The sequence below is a fragment of the Alligator mississippiensis genome, chromosome 2, assembly GCF_030867095.1.
Source record: "Alligator mississippiensis isolate rAllMis1 chromosome 2, rAllMis1, whole genome shotgun sequence".
Lineage (NCBI taxonomy): Eukaryota > Metazoa > Chordata > Crocodylia > Alligatoridae > Alligator > Alligator mississippiensis.
This window is the reverse complement of record NC_081825.1, coordinates 201,609,376-201,623,406: the sequence shown is the minus strand read 5'-3', so window position 1 is coordinate 201,623,406 and position 14,031 is coordinate 201,609,376. Positions and strand designations below refer to the sequence as shown.

Sequence of the window (14,031 nt, the reverse complement as noted above, 5' to 3'; positions counted from 1 at the left end):
AATCTACCACTGCTTCTGTCTGCACCTTTTAATATAAATTGGAAGGTAAACACAAGGGAGGAAAAAAACCTATTAAATAACAGAGAAGTGTCGGTGCAGGAAAAAAAGGGTAGAGAAAGTGCTCCCTAACCTGCAGGGGATGGACAGCACTATTCATGGGAGTGTGCTGCTTCTTCTGTCAGTGACCTGCATCCCAGCTGTCAGCCTATAATTATGGGGCAGCACCAGTACTTAAGTTGCTTTGCAAATTCTGGGTGAAAACTTAAGCACCTATAAGGATAGGAAGTAGCTGAGTAGTATTTTTTTTTTTTTGTATAATAGATGGGCATGGGTACAGATGAACAGCTGAGTACATCTGAGGATCAGGCATGCTTAAGGGTGGGTGCATAAGTGACTTCTACTACCAATCAGCTTTCATAGACACAATTACATTATGGAGAAAAAAGTTTAATAAATTGCATAACAGTGTGTTTTAGCCAGAAATGCCTCTCAGATCTGGCTTTGTTTGTGTATTGGTGAAACAGTTGCTTTTGTCATATAACTCTGGGATTTTTATACAGTAAAATAAAAATGGATTCCTTTACAACATATTTGAGCATAAGTGGCAAATTCAAATTTGTGTACAGAATCCAAATCTTAACCCATAATTAATCCTTCTTAACCCAAATATTTATTTTTCTTATTCTTAGCCATTCCTTTTGTGTAGCTGTTACCTGTATTCGAAGGCAGTCAATCTGCTCTGTCAAAGCCTCATAGTTGTCCATTTCAAACTGTCCAATGTGAAAATCTCCTACTTTTCTGAAATACTTGCATGTTACAGTACCATTTTCTTCTGTTTTCAGTTTGCCCATTTCTACATAACCAGAATGAAGAATGTCCTGAGGATATTTAGTTGATCCTGTATAAATCTGAACCCTCAGAGGAATGATAGGTGTTTGAAAAATCATTGTGAAAGTTTTCCCTGTTGTTACATTCTTCCCCCAGAAGAAACCTCTTCCAGGTGGGCATACTTCTTGAGCCAGGTAATCTTGAAATACTGCTATGTCTGTGTAACAGGAAGCATCAATGAAGTCTCCAAAATCCCCAAAATCTTCATGGAACTCTGAATCTTTAAATATATTTTCTACATTGTGAAAAGAAGAAATTCTACCAATATGCTGAAAAAGAGAAGGTGTGAAGGTAATCATTTTTTTCTGAGCTTTGGACTGGTAGAAAAGTTCCAAGAGCCAGTCAGAAGGCATCTCCGAATAAAACATCAACAGGAATCGTGCCAGTTTGGGAAGATCTTCATTGTGATAGAGTTTTCCTATATAGCCCAGTTTGGAAAAGGCTACTGTAGTCCAAGGCTCGTTTTTATCTTCTATGTATTGTCGTATAACTGAAAAGAAACCATTGGCACAAATCACATCATCTTCCAACATCAAATAATAGTGAGAAAGACTGGCACAGAAGTTAACTAAATAAGCATAGTCTACATTCTGTTTTGACTTGGCCTGAATTTTTTTCTCTTTATCAAAGAAGCTTCTTTTCAGGCCTTCTAAAGATGGGTAACTGGCTAATGAACTGTATATAACAAGAAGGTTTCCAGACTCAATATACGAGCTAAATTCATCTTTAATATCTGTGGCTGTTTTCTTATTTAGATAAAAATGATTATTCGCCAAGTAGACAACTAGGACCATCTCCTTTAAATCCATTGGGCTGGAACGTTTAAAAATGGACTCAATTGTCTTCAGTAGGTATTTTCTATTCTTCTCTTGTATGGAGGAGATTCCAATGGACAAGTATTCTACAAAAGGTGGAAACAGAAATAATAATTTACATGCTCCTTTTTTCCCCTCTTACAAGCTCTTCTTCCCCTGGTGATGTAATGATGGGGTCTAAGGAAATTATAGCCCCTATCTGTTTCATCTGTTTTGGCCTCATGTCTCCTTTTAGAAATTCTAGTTGCTCAAGAAAACATGTACCCCTGTATCTACCCAGTTACAAATTCCACATTCAATATAAATATGCCATACTTACCAGAATCCAAGACGACTGAATTTAAGACAACCCCCCCCACCCAAGAATTAGATTCTAGACATAGAATATTATAAATGTGTTATAACTGTTATAACTTTCCATGCACAGAATCTAATTATTGGACGGTTGTCTTAAATTTGTTCCCTTCACTGCTGTGGAAGGAATGTTGTGACAGGGAGCAAGAAGTAGGGAAATCAGAGTCGGGGCAGGCAGGAGGAAAGCAGGAGTGGGGGACAGGTGGTGGGAAAGCAGGGGGTAAAGTAGGGGCAGGGGGAGCAGGCAGTCTGCCCTCTACCTCTTGTCCCCCTGGTGCCTATCTCTTCACCACTTCACCCCTACCGCTTACTATCCCACCTACCTCCCTGTTCCATTGTTTCCCCCATTGATCTGGGCACAGGGAAAGCCCCAGAGCCACTCTTGCCCTGTGCTGCCAGGAGCAGCTATACTGGGAGCTCTGGGTCTGCAGTGACCAGATTTCTCCTTCCCTGCCTGCCTGCTTCCCCACTCCAACACCCTGCTGGGTGGGACCTGGCTCAAAGGAATTATCTGCACACTGCTGAGCTGGGCTCCCTGCAGAGCTGCTTTTTGCAGTGCAGGGCAGAATCAGCTCTGGAGCTCCCCCATCCCTGCTAGAGCTAGGGTGACCATAAGGAAATCCAGGACACCTGGGACACTGAGTGCCCCCTCTACCTCCAAGTCAGCAGTGCTGCTGCAAGCAGTGGCAGAAGCCAGCGGGCAGGGACATGAGCACAGTCCGGTTGGGAGATGGAGCTGCCTGGAGCACCATGTTGCTCCACCTTCCCACCAAACTGCACCCTGCACCCCTGCAATTCCAAGACTCTCATTTTAATTTTTGCCATCTGGTCAGGACCAACCTTTGAAATCCAGGACTGCCTTGGGTGAACTGGGATGTATGGTCACCCTAGCTGTAGGTGAGTCAGACCACTCCAGCTAGGAGTTGTGAGGAGATGCTCTACAGGAAGCACAGCTGGCATGAGACCACAGCAGCAGTGTGTAGATTTCTCTTTCCCTGCCTGGCTTCCTGCCAGTGAGGGAGAAAAGGGGAGTGAGGAAGGGGAACTAGATAGGGAGCAGATGCTGGAAACAGGAATCTGCACAGTGCTGATGCTGTCCCTGCCCCAGCTGGGCTCCCTGAACAGCTGCTTCTCCTACCTCCCAGCTGTAACACTTGATTCTAAAGTGAGGCTTTGTTTTTCCTGTGTTGAATGGGGAAAAACCTCATCTTAGAATCAAGTAAATAAGGTACTTTTCATTCCACTATATGCACATAATGTCCATCACACTCTCAAATATTATGATTAAGTAGTATTATAGACAGGGTAACCATACATCCTGGTTTGACCAGGAAAGTCCCAGATTTCACAGGCTGTCCTGGCATCCCTGCCAGTTGGTAAAAATGGAAGCCAAAGTCCTGGATGGGTAGGGATCGCCTGGGTTGGGGTGAGGTAGGGGGAGTGTGCTGGTGTGCATATGCTGGTGTGCATGCACACATGTGTGTGAGTATGTGTGTGTGTGTTGTCCCAGAATGAAATTAGAGCAAGGTAGCTTGGACCCTTGCCATGAGGGCACTGTCAGTCCATCGAGCCTACCCTACTGCTAGAAGGGACCTGTATTTGGGGGGAAGGTCTAGGCACTGCCCTGGGTCTGCAGCCCCAGCCTGGCCAAGCCAATCAGCAGTAGCAGCAGGAGCAAGAGGCCACCCAACTACAGCCAGTGCCACACCACATCCTTGCATGTGCTGCCTGCGCAGGATGGGCATGGAGGGGTGGTGAAGCCATGTGCCTGGCCATGCTGGCTGTAGAGGTGCTGTGTGCCCAGGTCTGCACAGGGCCTGGCACTCCTGCACACCAGTCCATGCCTCCTTCAAGGCACTGCAGCCAGAAGCCAAGGAGATGCAGGGCAGCCCCATGCCAGATGAGAGGATATATGCACCAGGCTGGAAGGCAGGGGGAATCATAGGGGCACAGGGCGCAGTCTAGCAGGGAGGTGGAGTGGCATGGTGCACCAGGCAAGCAGGCGGGCAGGCACCATTGCTGCCCTCCTGCCTGGTGTACCATGCTACTCCGCCTCTACCTGGGCCTATAGCAGCACCACTGACTTGGGCAGGGGCAGGGCAGAGTCCTGGATTTCCCATGGTCCCATATGGTCACCCTATTTATAGAACACACAGTATCACAAACTGAATGCTCTGTTGTTCATGAATGAGACATACAGTATGATCCAGTGATCAGCTCTTTTGAAGCTGGCTCACAGGGCAGACAAGTGAGATAGACGTGTGGGGCCAAGAGTAAGCTGGCAGCTCAACACCCCTCGGTGTCAGGGGGTCCTAGAGCCTTAGTTCCCTAGCCACTAGGCTGTTCAGCTAAAAAGTAGGTGGGAGGGCGGGGGGTCTCCTTCTCTGATGGGTATATGCACAGAGTAATTCTATTTCCTCCTATGGAAAAATATAATTCCAAACTGTGTATAAGTGTGAGGAATTGTAATTATGCAGTGCTTAGATGAGTGAAGGGTTAAATAGGAACTGGCCCCTTGGGTTGTGCCCCTTATATTTTGCCAATGGTAAGTCAAACTCTTCAGCAAGGTATCTATCTTTCAGCCTACAATTAGATTAGTCACAAATCTAAAATTAAGCACAAGTCCAGTATTTTGAATTGAAGCCAACAGCTGTAATTTTGCTATCCTGCTGGATAGCTTCAGTGAGCTGAGTTTCTGCAGAGTGAAACTACAAATAGAATGAAACGCAAAGATGTTACATTCTCCCTCGCCTGTAGTTCAGGATGTTTCAGGAGAGCACAGATTACTCAGTCTCTTAATCAAATCTCAGACTAGAGAAGCAGAGCTGTAAGAGACCTCCATGTCATCTAGTCCAACCCCCTGCCTGAGGTAGGATCAACCCTGTCCAAACCATCCTATACAAATTCATTGTTCAATCTCTTAGCAAAACTACACAATCACAGTTATCATTTGCCCATGTTAGTCATCTATATTTATGCTCTAGTATGGCAATAAAGAGATGAGATGAATGACCAGAGGTCATCTCATGCTCACTTTTCCTGGTAGGAGGAAAGCCTAAGAGATATTCATATGGAATAGGCAATGGATCCATCATACTTCTTTTTACAGTAAAATTCTGATTCTGTAGTGTCTCACAAATAGCCTGCAAATGAGTGGCTCCTTCCTTTCCTGCTTTTTCCTTAAAAATGAAGAACATATTAGATATTATCTAATATCTGAGATTGACTAAATACAGCATACAATGTAGACATTATTGTTCCTTTACATTGTGGACACATTATTTGCCTATGACATCATTCTAAACTTGCTAATTCTTCATTATAGGAAAGACATTGTTAGTTTTTTATATACTCACCACAGCAAAAAGCAATGACACAGGAGGACAATTTATAATGTGTTTCAATGGAGCTCAGAGCCAGCTATTAGGAACCTTTTCCTCACAAAAATTCATTGACTGAGAATAATATGCACTAAAAAATCATTGTATGGTCTATGCTAATCAGGTTATTTTTCTTAAATAAAGTTTAAATGCAACTTTTCAGATATCTTCAATGTATTCTCAGCTAGGAAAATAAGAACCCCAGGTCACTCAAAAATATTAATTAACTCTCAGAAACTACTTTGCAGATTGCATCTGCAGAGAGAAATTATATCAACAAGACAAAATGCAAAGCCATGCTGAAATATTTAAGCCCTTTCTGAACCAACCAGCTCAGGAGCTGCAAGCAGTGTGGCCTCTTTAGATGTTTTGTAAGTTTTAGCATTTGCTATTACCAGTATTTCTCTTAGCATACTAGCGTTAGAAGTCCGCATTGACAATTCGCTCCCTCCTTTATCTCCTCCCCCACCCCCCAAGTTTGAAGACTGACCACTCTGTTTGCTTTTTTTTGCCTTGTTGGCACACACAGAATTCCCTCACTGAAGAGTGTCATGGAAGCAATTGAATGGCATTATTCAGGCAATTATTCATACATTCACAAATATATGATACCATACATTTGTGGTAAAATAGCCCTGTTAAAGTCAGTAGAAATTCTGTAATTAGTTTTAGTGGGGAGACTGGAGGAGGGGTCTAAATTTGACCCATGATCTATGAGATATATTTTGATATTCATTTGACCTAGAAAGGTTCATGTCTGAGTAGACCTGAATACAAGCCCCTTCATGTTTCCATGGCCTTAGCAGCAATTCTGATTCACTAGCTAGGCCAGGCACCTTTGTGGGTGTGTTCTGGCAAAAAACACTGTGCACACAGTCAAGCAAGACAAGAGTTAAACCAAGCAACACAAGTCTCTCCCCCCACTATCATCCTATCAACTAAAAGTCAGTCAAAGAACTTCAATTACTTAATAGTATTTAGCCCTCATAATACTTTTCATCTTCAAAGAGCTTTACAAACATTAACTAATTAATCCTCATTATTGGTAAGTAACCTAATTTTCCTTCTATTCCCCATCCTACCATTCACACATGCTCAGAACAATTCTCAAGGCACTCCACTGCATCAGGACTCAAGAAGCTGAAAATCCAAAAAATATGCAAAGCACAGTTTTATAAAAAAATATGCAGCTAAAAGAACTATCAGTCCAACTTTTCATATTGTTTAAGCAATAATGATTACAAAGGCAAGTGTGAGCTCCATTAGCTGTGCAACAAAGTTCACTGATAAGAATAGGTATGATAAGCATTATCTTGGCTCTCTTCCTCTAGAGGAAAAAGATTTTTTTAATTTAAAGCATGACTACTGCAGGTCACTGCTGCCATTAAAGAGCTGCATATTGTTTTAACTGCTGATTTTTTATCATTGAAAAACTTAATGGGTTTTCTTGTAAAACATTTGTAATTGGAGAATTTAGTTTTTTGTATGTGTTCTCATAACTAATAGTTCTATTTGAAATAAATGCATGTGTCATCCCTGAATAGTTACCTAGCAAATGTAATTAAACCAGAGTTTACCATTTTAAAGCAGTTACATTCTTCTTGGTGTTTATTCCAAATAATGGAAAACAAAGCGATGATAATCACGAGGAACAAAAATATTCTAGGAAAGGTTCTCCAATACCAAGCAAGTGCCTTCTGTAGCTTCTTGGTTTTCATTGTAGTTTTTCCTCTTGGGTCCCCTTTAAATACAAATCACATGCAAGTCAATTACATAAGATAGCAAGATGCAGAACATATAACAGAATTGTAGAAAATCAGGGTTAGAAGGGGCCTCAGGAAGTCATCTAGTCCAACCCCCTGCTCAAAGCAGGACCATCTCCAACTAGATCATTCCAGCCAAGGCTTTGTCAAGCCGGGCCTTAAAAGCCTCCAAGGATGGAGATTCCACCACCTCTCTGGGTAACCTGTTCCAGTGCTTCACCGCCCTCCTAGTGAAACTGTTTTTCCGAACATCCAAACCTCCCTTGCTGCAACTTGAGACTATTGGTCCTTGTTCTGTCATTTTTCACCACTGAGAACTGTCTAGCTCCATCCTCTTTGGAACCATGCTTCAGATAGGCTGCTATCAAATCCCTTCTCAGTCTTCACTTCCTCTGACTAAATAAACCCAGTTTCCTCAGCCTCTCCTCGTAAGTCATTTGCCCCAGCCCCCAAATCATTTTTGTTGTGCTCCACTCTCTCCAGCTTGTCCATATCCTTTCTATAGTGGGGAGGCCAAAACTGGACACAATACTCCAGATGTGGCCTCATCAGTGCAGAATAGAGCAAAATAATTACTTCCCTCGATCTGTTGGCAACGCTCCTACTAATTCAGCCCAGTATGCTGTTAGCCTTCTTGGCAACAAGGTCATATTGCTGACTTGCATCCAGCTTACTGTCCACTGTAATCTTCAGGTCATTTTCTGCAGAGTTACTTCCCAGCCAGTCAGGCTCCAACCTGCAGCAGTGCATGGGATTCTTCCATCCTAAGTGCCAGACTTTGCACTTGTCCTTGTTGAACTACATAGGGTTTCTTTTGGCTCACTCCTCCAATTTGTCTTGGCCATTCTGAATCCTAGCCCACCCTCCAGTGTATCTACTACACCCCCAGCTTGACATCATCCGTGAACTTGCTGAGGGTGCAATCCATCCCATCTTCCAGATCATTAATGAAGATATTGAACAAAACCAGACACGGGACCAACCCCTGGGGTACTCCACTCGATACTGGCTGCCAGCTAAACATTGAGCCATTGATTACTATCCATTGACCCTGACAGTCCAACCAGCTTTCTATCCACCTTACAGTCAATTCATCCAACCCACACTTCCTCAGCTTGCTTGCAAGACTGCTGTAGGAGATCATATCATAAACCTTGGTAAATTCAACGTATATTATGTCCACTGCTTTCCCCCCGTACATAGCCAGTCATCTCATCATAGAAAGCAATCAGGTTGGTCAGGCATGACTTGCCCTTGGTGAATCCATGCTGACTGTTCGTAATCACCTTCTTCTCCTCCAAGTGCTTACAAATGTATTTCTTGAGGACATGCTCCATGATTTTTCTGGGGACTGAGGTGAGGCTGACTAATCTGTACTTCCCTGGATCCTCCTTCTTCCCTTTCTTAAAGCTGAGCATTATATTTGCCCTTTTCCAATCATCTGGGACATCCCCAATCACCATGAATTTTCAAAGATAATAGCCAGCAGCTCTGGAATCACATCAGCCAACTCCCTCAGCACCCTTGGATACATTGCATCTGGCCCCATTGACTTGTACATGTCCAACTCCAAATAGTTCCTAACCTGTTCTTTCACCGCTGAGGGCTGCTCACTATCTCCCCAAATTGTGCTGCCCGTGCAATAATCTGGGAGCTGACCTTGCCTGTGAAGACCAAGGTAAAAAAGGCATTGAGCACTTCAGCCTTTTCCTCATCATCTGTCACTGGGATGCCTCCTGTATTCAGTAAGAGACTCTCACTTGCCCTGACCTTCCTGATGTTACTGACATACTTATAGAAACCCTTCTTGTTACCTTACATCCCTTGCTAGTTGCAACTTCAATTGTGGTTTGACTTCCTAACTTCATCCCTGCATGTCCAAGAAATATTCTTATATTCCTCCCCAGTTGTTTCTCCAAGCTTCTACTTCTTGTAAGCTTCCTTGCTGGGTTTAAGCTCACTGAAGAGTTGTCTGCTAAGCCAAGCTGGTTGCTTGCCACATTTGCTATTCTTCCTGCATGTCGGGATGGTTTCCTCCGTTGCCCTCAGTAAGGTTTCTTTAAAATACAACTGGCTCTCCTGGACTCCTTTCCCCCTCAGACTGGCTTTCCAGAGGATCCCAGATACACACATGATACAATATGTATCTCTGTATCTCTTTTTCTCACCAGAAAATAGAATTATAAGAAATTCTTATTTTTTTCTCCCTGTACACAAAAAAAATCCATTAAATTAACACAAGATAAGGACTGAATTCTGCCCTCATATATATGAGCATAATTCTATGGAAAACAATGGGTCAAATTCAAACTTGCAAGGAGGTTGAAACTCACTAGGGTTGATTTTTTTTTGACCATTGCATACTAATGTGGATTGTTCCCTCTGCCTCTAAGATCAGAGAGGCTGAGATCCGAAAGTTACCTCTCAGGGGACAGCATAGAAGAGGAAAAGCTGTGGGTCTGTAGCATTGTTTTTTCCGCTAGACTGTGCGGAAAATCCTTCATTAGAGTCTGTTCACCATGGGATTCAAAAAAACGTACAGGAGGGAAATGCCAAAAACTGCTGTAGTTATAGAGAATATCTTGCATTTAACAGGCAGCATTGTCAAGGGAGAATTCAGGAGAGCACTACTGAAACTTCCCATGTCAGTTGTTACTGCCCATCTCTTTCTCTAATCCAATGGTTTTCAACCTTTCTTCATTTTTGAACCCCTAAAAAATTTCAGATGGAGGTGCAGACCCCTTTGAATTGGAAGTGTGGGTATTCACATACTTTTGATTGCTCATAGTCATCTTTTGCAGACCCCTTATATTCTGTGGACCCCTCAGGGGGTCTACAGACCACAGGTTGAAACCTGCTGCTATAGTCTAATAGCCCTGATCCTTGGGCAACAAGCTGTATATATACACAGAAAGCACAAAGATTAAAAGGGCTGTGCTTATTAAACTAAAGAAAACACTCTAAATCCGTAGGTCTGTAGGGTAGGATTTTCAAAAGGGGCAAAGAATTTTATCATCAGGTACCTATACATGAGCAGCGAGGTGCTCCAACATGCTGTAATTACAGCGCATTGGAGCAGACTCAATTAACCAAGTCGGCTGGAGTGTGGTAATTACTGTGCTCCAGCAGACTCCAGCTTCTTGTGTGTCAGCGTGCCCATGCTTAATAATGGCAGATGGGCCACTTTAACTAATGCTGGTTTGATGAGCTTTAGTAAAAGTGCCCCCCTCACCATTTTTAAGTGTGGGGATGCTGATGCACAAGACCCTCCGGGTGTTTTAACTAGAGCGGATTTGAGAGCCACCCCTCACCCCCCCAAAGCACGTGTATAAATGTCCATCAGTCTTCTATTGTTCTTTAAGCCCTGGCTTACAGACTCAAGAAATCTCTGTTGCTTCCTTTTTTAAAAGTAACTTTCTAGTTATCATGGTTGTGAAGAAAAACTTGGAATTGTGACAGACGTATATACTTTAGGTTCAAAAGCTAGAAGGCAAGCAAACTAACACTTTTTAACACATATTTTTCCTGTGATCTCACCATTTTTCCAGAGATCTCATTATCTGGGGGGCTTTCTATGATTTTGCAATGCTTATTAGTTGGCAGCGCAGAAAATGCAATGTGGGTTGGTCGGCTGCCAAATGTTCTAATTTTGATAGAAAATTTCTAATCAACCCTAGTTTTCAGTGGGAATGAGGTTTTCAATGAGACCTTTTCATGCAATGTGTCTTTTTGAGAAGTGGTTTAACATGAAATATCCAGATTTTCTGCTGAAAGCAAGCAGCCCAAACCCCAAGCCTTTTAGCCAAAAACCAAACTTCTGTTCAGATATCCCACCCGCAGTATCTCATAGGAATTGAATTTGGAAGCCCATTTCTTTCTATGGGCTGGGCTCTCCAGTAAAACAACTGCAATTTTCCCTCACCATGAGGGGAGGCTGTGGCACTCCTTGGTACGGGTAACCCCCCAGGAGCCTGCCTGATAGGAGAGAACAGAAGCACAAGGAACCCAAACGCAACTCTCATGAAGCGGTACAGCCTCAGGAAAATATGTCACTTGTAGATACTGCACCAAGTCAAACTTTTCAATAGAAACATGTTATTTTTCATTGTCATTTTTTCCATTCCTAAAATCCTCCAAACCTTTTTGAACCAGTTCTGTCTACCCTTCCTTTGAGAATCCAAGCCTTCAAAGGCAGTAATGTAATTCTTCTTTCACTGCACAACAAGAGGCAAGACATCTAGAGAGAGCACATAGGGCTGGGAAGGGGGACAGCCTGTGAGAGTTACAGCATAAAAAAGAGCAATAAGAGACCTTTGTCTCCCTTCTGCTACCCCTGGGGCAGCTGGCACTGTGTTGCTTAAGTGCATCGGGCCCTAATTAATGCTGGGTTGGCACTGGGGCTCCTGTATCACTTAGTCCTTTAGGACAGCAGTGACCATACTGACTAAAGCTTAGCTAGCATTCAAGGCAATCCTCTTGTTAAAAACACAAATGGCAATCTTGCCCAATGTGTATCCCCTGCGCAGGCTCCAGTCACAGGTGCAGTTGTGCTGCGCAGGATCCCCAGGGGATGCAGACGTGTACACACACTGGAGGCACGTGCTCCCTGGGGAGCATCTCCCTGTGATTTTACTCCGCACCACATCTCCTGTGACCACGCGGGAGCCCTGTGACTCAAAGAGAAAAAGCTGCAGTGTCTGTCTCAGAGAGATGGCAATCGCTCCCTTCTCCACACTCCTCCTGGGTCCCATCTGTAGGTTTGCAGGCCCATATTGCGGGGAGAAGAAGCAGCAGCAAGTGCTTACTCAGCTGCCTGGGTTCCAACATGAGCAGTGTGCCCCGGAGGTGACTCAGGCACACACAGGTCACGGGCACTTCGTGTATTTTCTTGTGGCTTCTGCCTGCCGTGCTCTGGCAGGCGGCTCCCAACTGACAGTGTCTTGTTTTCTCCATCTCCAACTGCCACGGAACCCCCCCATCCCAGGGCCGCGGGCCGCCCGGCCCCTGCCCCTGCCCCCGCCCGCCGGGCGCTGCCCCACGTCCCTCTCACCCCTGCCAAACGCCTACGCCGCTGCCTGTTTGTACTCCCTCTCAGGTGTCTGCTCTGATCTGCCCCCAGTCTCATCTGCTCCCAGACGCTTCAGGTTTTCCCGAGGAAAGATTACTTTCCCTTCTCAAGATGTAGCCAGCCTAGGAAGGAACTGGCCTTCCTAATGTACCATCTTCAGTGTTGTCAACTCTCATGATTTTTGGTGTTGTTCTTAAAGTCTACGCTTTGGGAATATGAAAAACTTAGCTCTTTCTTTTATATATGCTAGATAGATAGATAGATAGATAGATAGATAATGTATCTATATATTGATATAGATAGATAGATAGATACAGATATATCAATATATAGATACAGATATATATAGATAGATAGATACAGATATATCAATATATAGATACAGATATATATAGATACAGATATCGATATATATCTATATAGATATAGATATATAGATAGAGAAAAACAGCTCTTTCTTGTGTATGTGAAAATCTTAGCTCTTTTTTTATATATATCTATATAGCTATCTATACATATCTATATATCCAGACATATAGATATCTATATAGACATAGACATGGCAGCCTCCTTTTGTTTTGTAGATATCTATATAGATATCTACAAAACAAAAGGAGATCTATATAGATATCCACAAAACAAAAGGAGGCTGCCATGTCTATGTCTATATAGATCTATATGTCTATATAGATATCTATCTATAGCTATATATCTATATAGATATCTATATGTCTATATAGATATAAAAGAAAGAGCTAAATTTTTCACATAGAAAGAGCTAAGTTTTTCTATCTCTATCTATCTATCTATAGATATCTATCTAGATATAGATATATAAAAGAAAGAGCTAAGTTTTTCACATTCCCAAAGCATAGACTTTTTAAGAACAACAACAAAAATCATGAGAGTTGCCTATACTGCATCTCTCTTCCCCTGTCAGACTCTTGCGTTCTCCCCACCAGAGAATAAAGATGTGGGTATGGATCACACAAACAAGTAAAGAAGTTCTTCCTTACGTCCAGCCTGAATCAGTCACGGAGGAGTTTGTGACCGTTTGATCTTGTCATCCCTGGGGGCACTCTGGTGAACAGACGTTCCCCCAGATCCTGATGAGCACCCCTGATAATCTTATAGGTGGCCACCACACAAATATATCTTTTCTAACAAAACTGTCTAACACAGGCATGACCAAGATACTGTCCATGGAGCTGTGTCATAAGGCCCATGGGGCCACAGCAATTACTGCTGCTACTGTTTGTTCTGCTGATACATTTCTGGGCTAGTGGGAAGCCCTGCAGATCAGATGGCATGGCTCTGTGCATTAAATCCAGCCTGTACACTGGCCTCATGTACCAGATACAGCCCACAGGCCAGGTCAGTTGGGCACCACTGATCAAATACATTTTGTTTCATTAATCACTGCTAGTAACATTTTAAAGCTAAAGTTATGATGCAGTATATTTGGATTATCTAATTTAATACCTTCTTGTATAGTGTCACCTTTCCAGCCTTGTGCACAGTTTAACTGGATCTTATTACCGGTTTAGTTGGACATGTTGATTGTTTCCTTTACTTTGCTGACCAGGCTGGTTGTCACATCCACAGAGGCTCAGTACACAGTCACTAAGAAATAGACTTTGGGGCCTCCTGCTTCAGCCATGCTTCTGCAGCTTGGTCTACCCCCTTGAAATGGCTGAGGCTGGCAGCCTCCCTTTGTTTTGTGGAGAAGGGGAGGCTCTTCACTAGAAATCTCGTCCTGCCTC

The 14,031-nt window shown here is 43.2% G+C and overlaps 1 protein-coding gene across 1 annotated transcript; it reads right to left on the bottom strand.

The window, feature by feature from the left end:
• Positions 1-431: 431 nt before the first annotated feature.
• LOC102560247 (alpha-1,6-mannosyl-glycoprotein 4-beta-N-acetylglucosaminyltransferase) lies at positions 432-12,164 on the bottom strand. The gene is made up of 4 exons (XM_006267789.4): positions 12,006-12,164; positions 7,015-7,178; positions 5,092-5,236; positions 432-1,789 (listed from the first exon to the last, which is right to left on the bottom strand). Exons 1-4 carry the CDS (start codon positions 12,151-12,153, stop codon positions 648-650), a joined length of 1,599 nt encoding a protein of 532 aa, XP_006267851.2. The 5' UTR covers positions 12,154-12,164; the 3' UTR covers positions 432-647.
• Positions 12,165-14,031: the final 1,867 nt, after the last annotated feature.

Bases quoted from the DNA above. Each gene is read 5' to 3' on its own strand.
- LOC102560247 (XM_006267789.4), bottom strand. From the start codon at position 12,153: ATGGAGAAAACAAGACACTGTCAGTTGGGAGCCGCCTGCCAGAGCACG. The intron at 7,179-12,005 runs GTAAGCACTTGC...TTGTATTTAAAG, and splicing joins GTTGGAACCCAGGCAGCTGA to GGGACCCAAGAGGAAAAACT. The intron at 5,237-7,014 runs GTAAACTCTGGT...TTCATTTTTAAG, and splicing joins AATGTAACTGCTTTAAAATG to GAAAAAGCAGGAAAGGAAGG.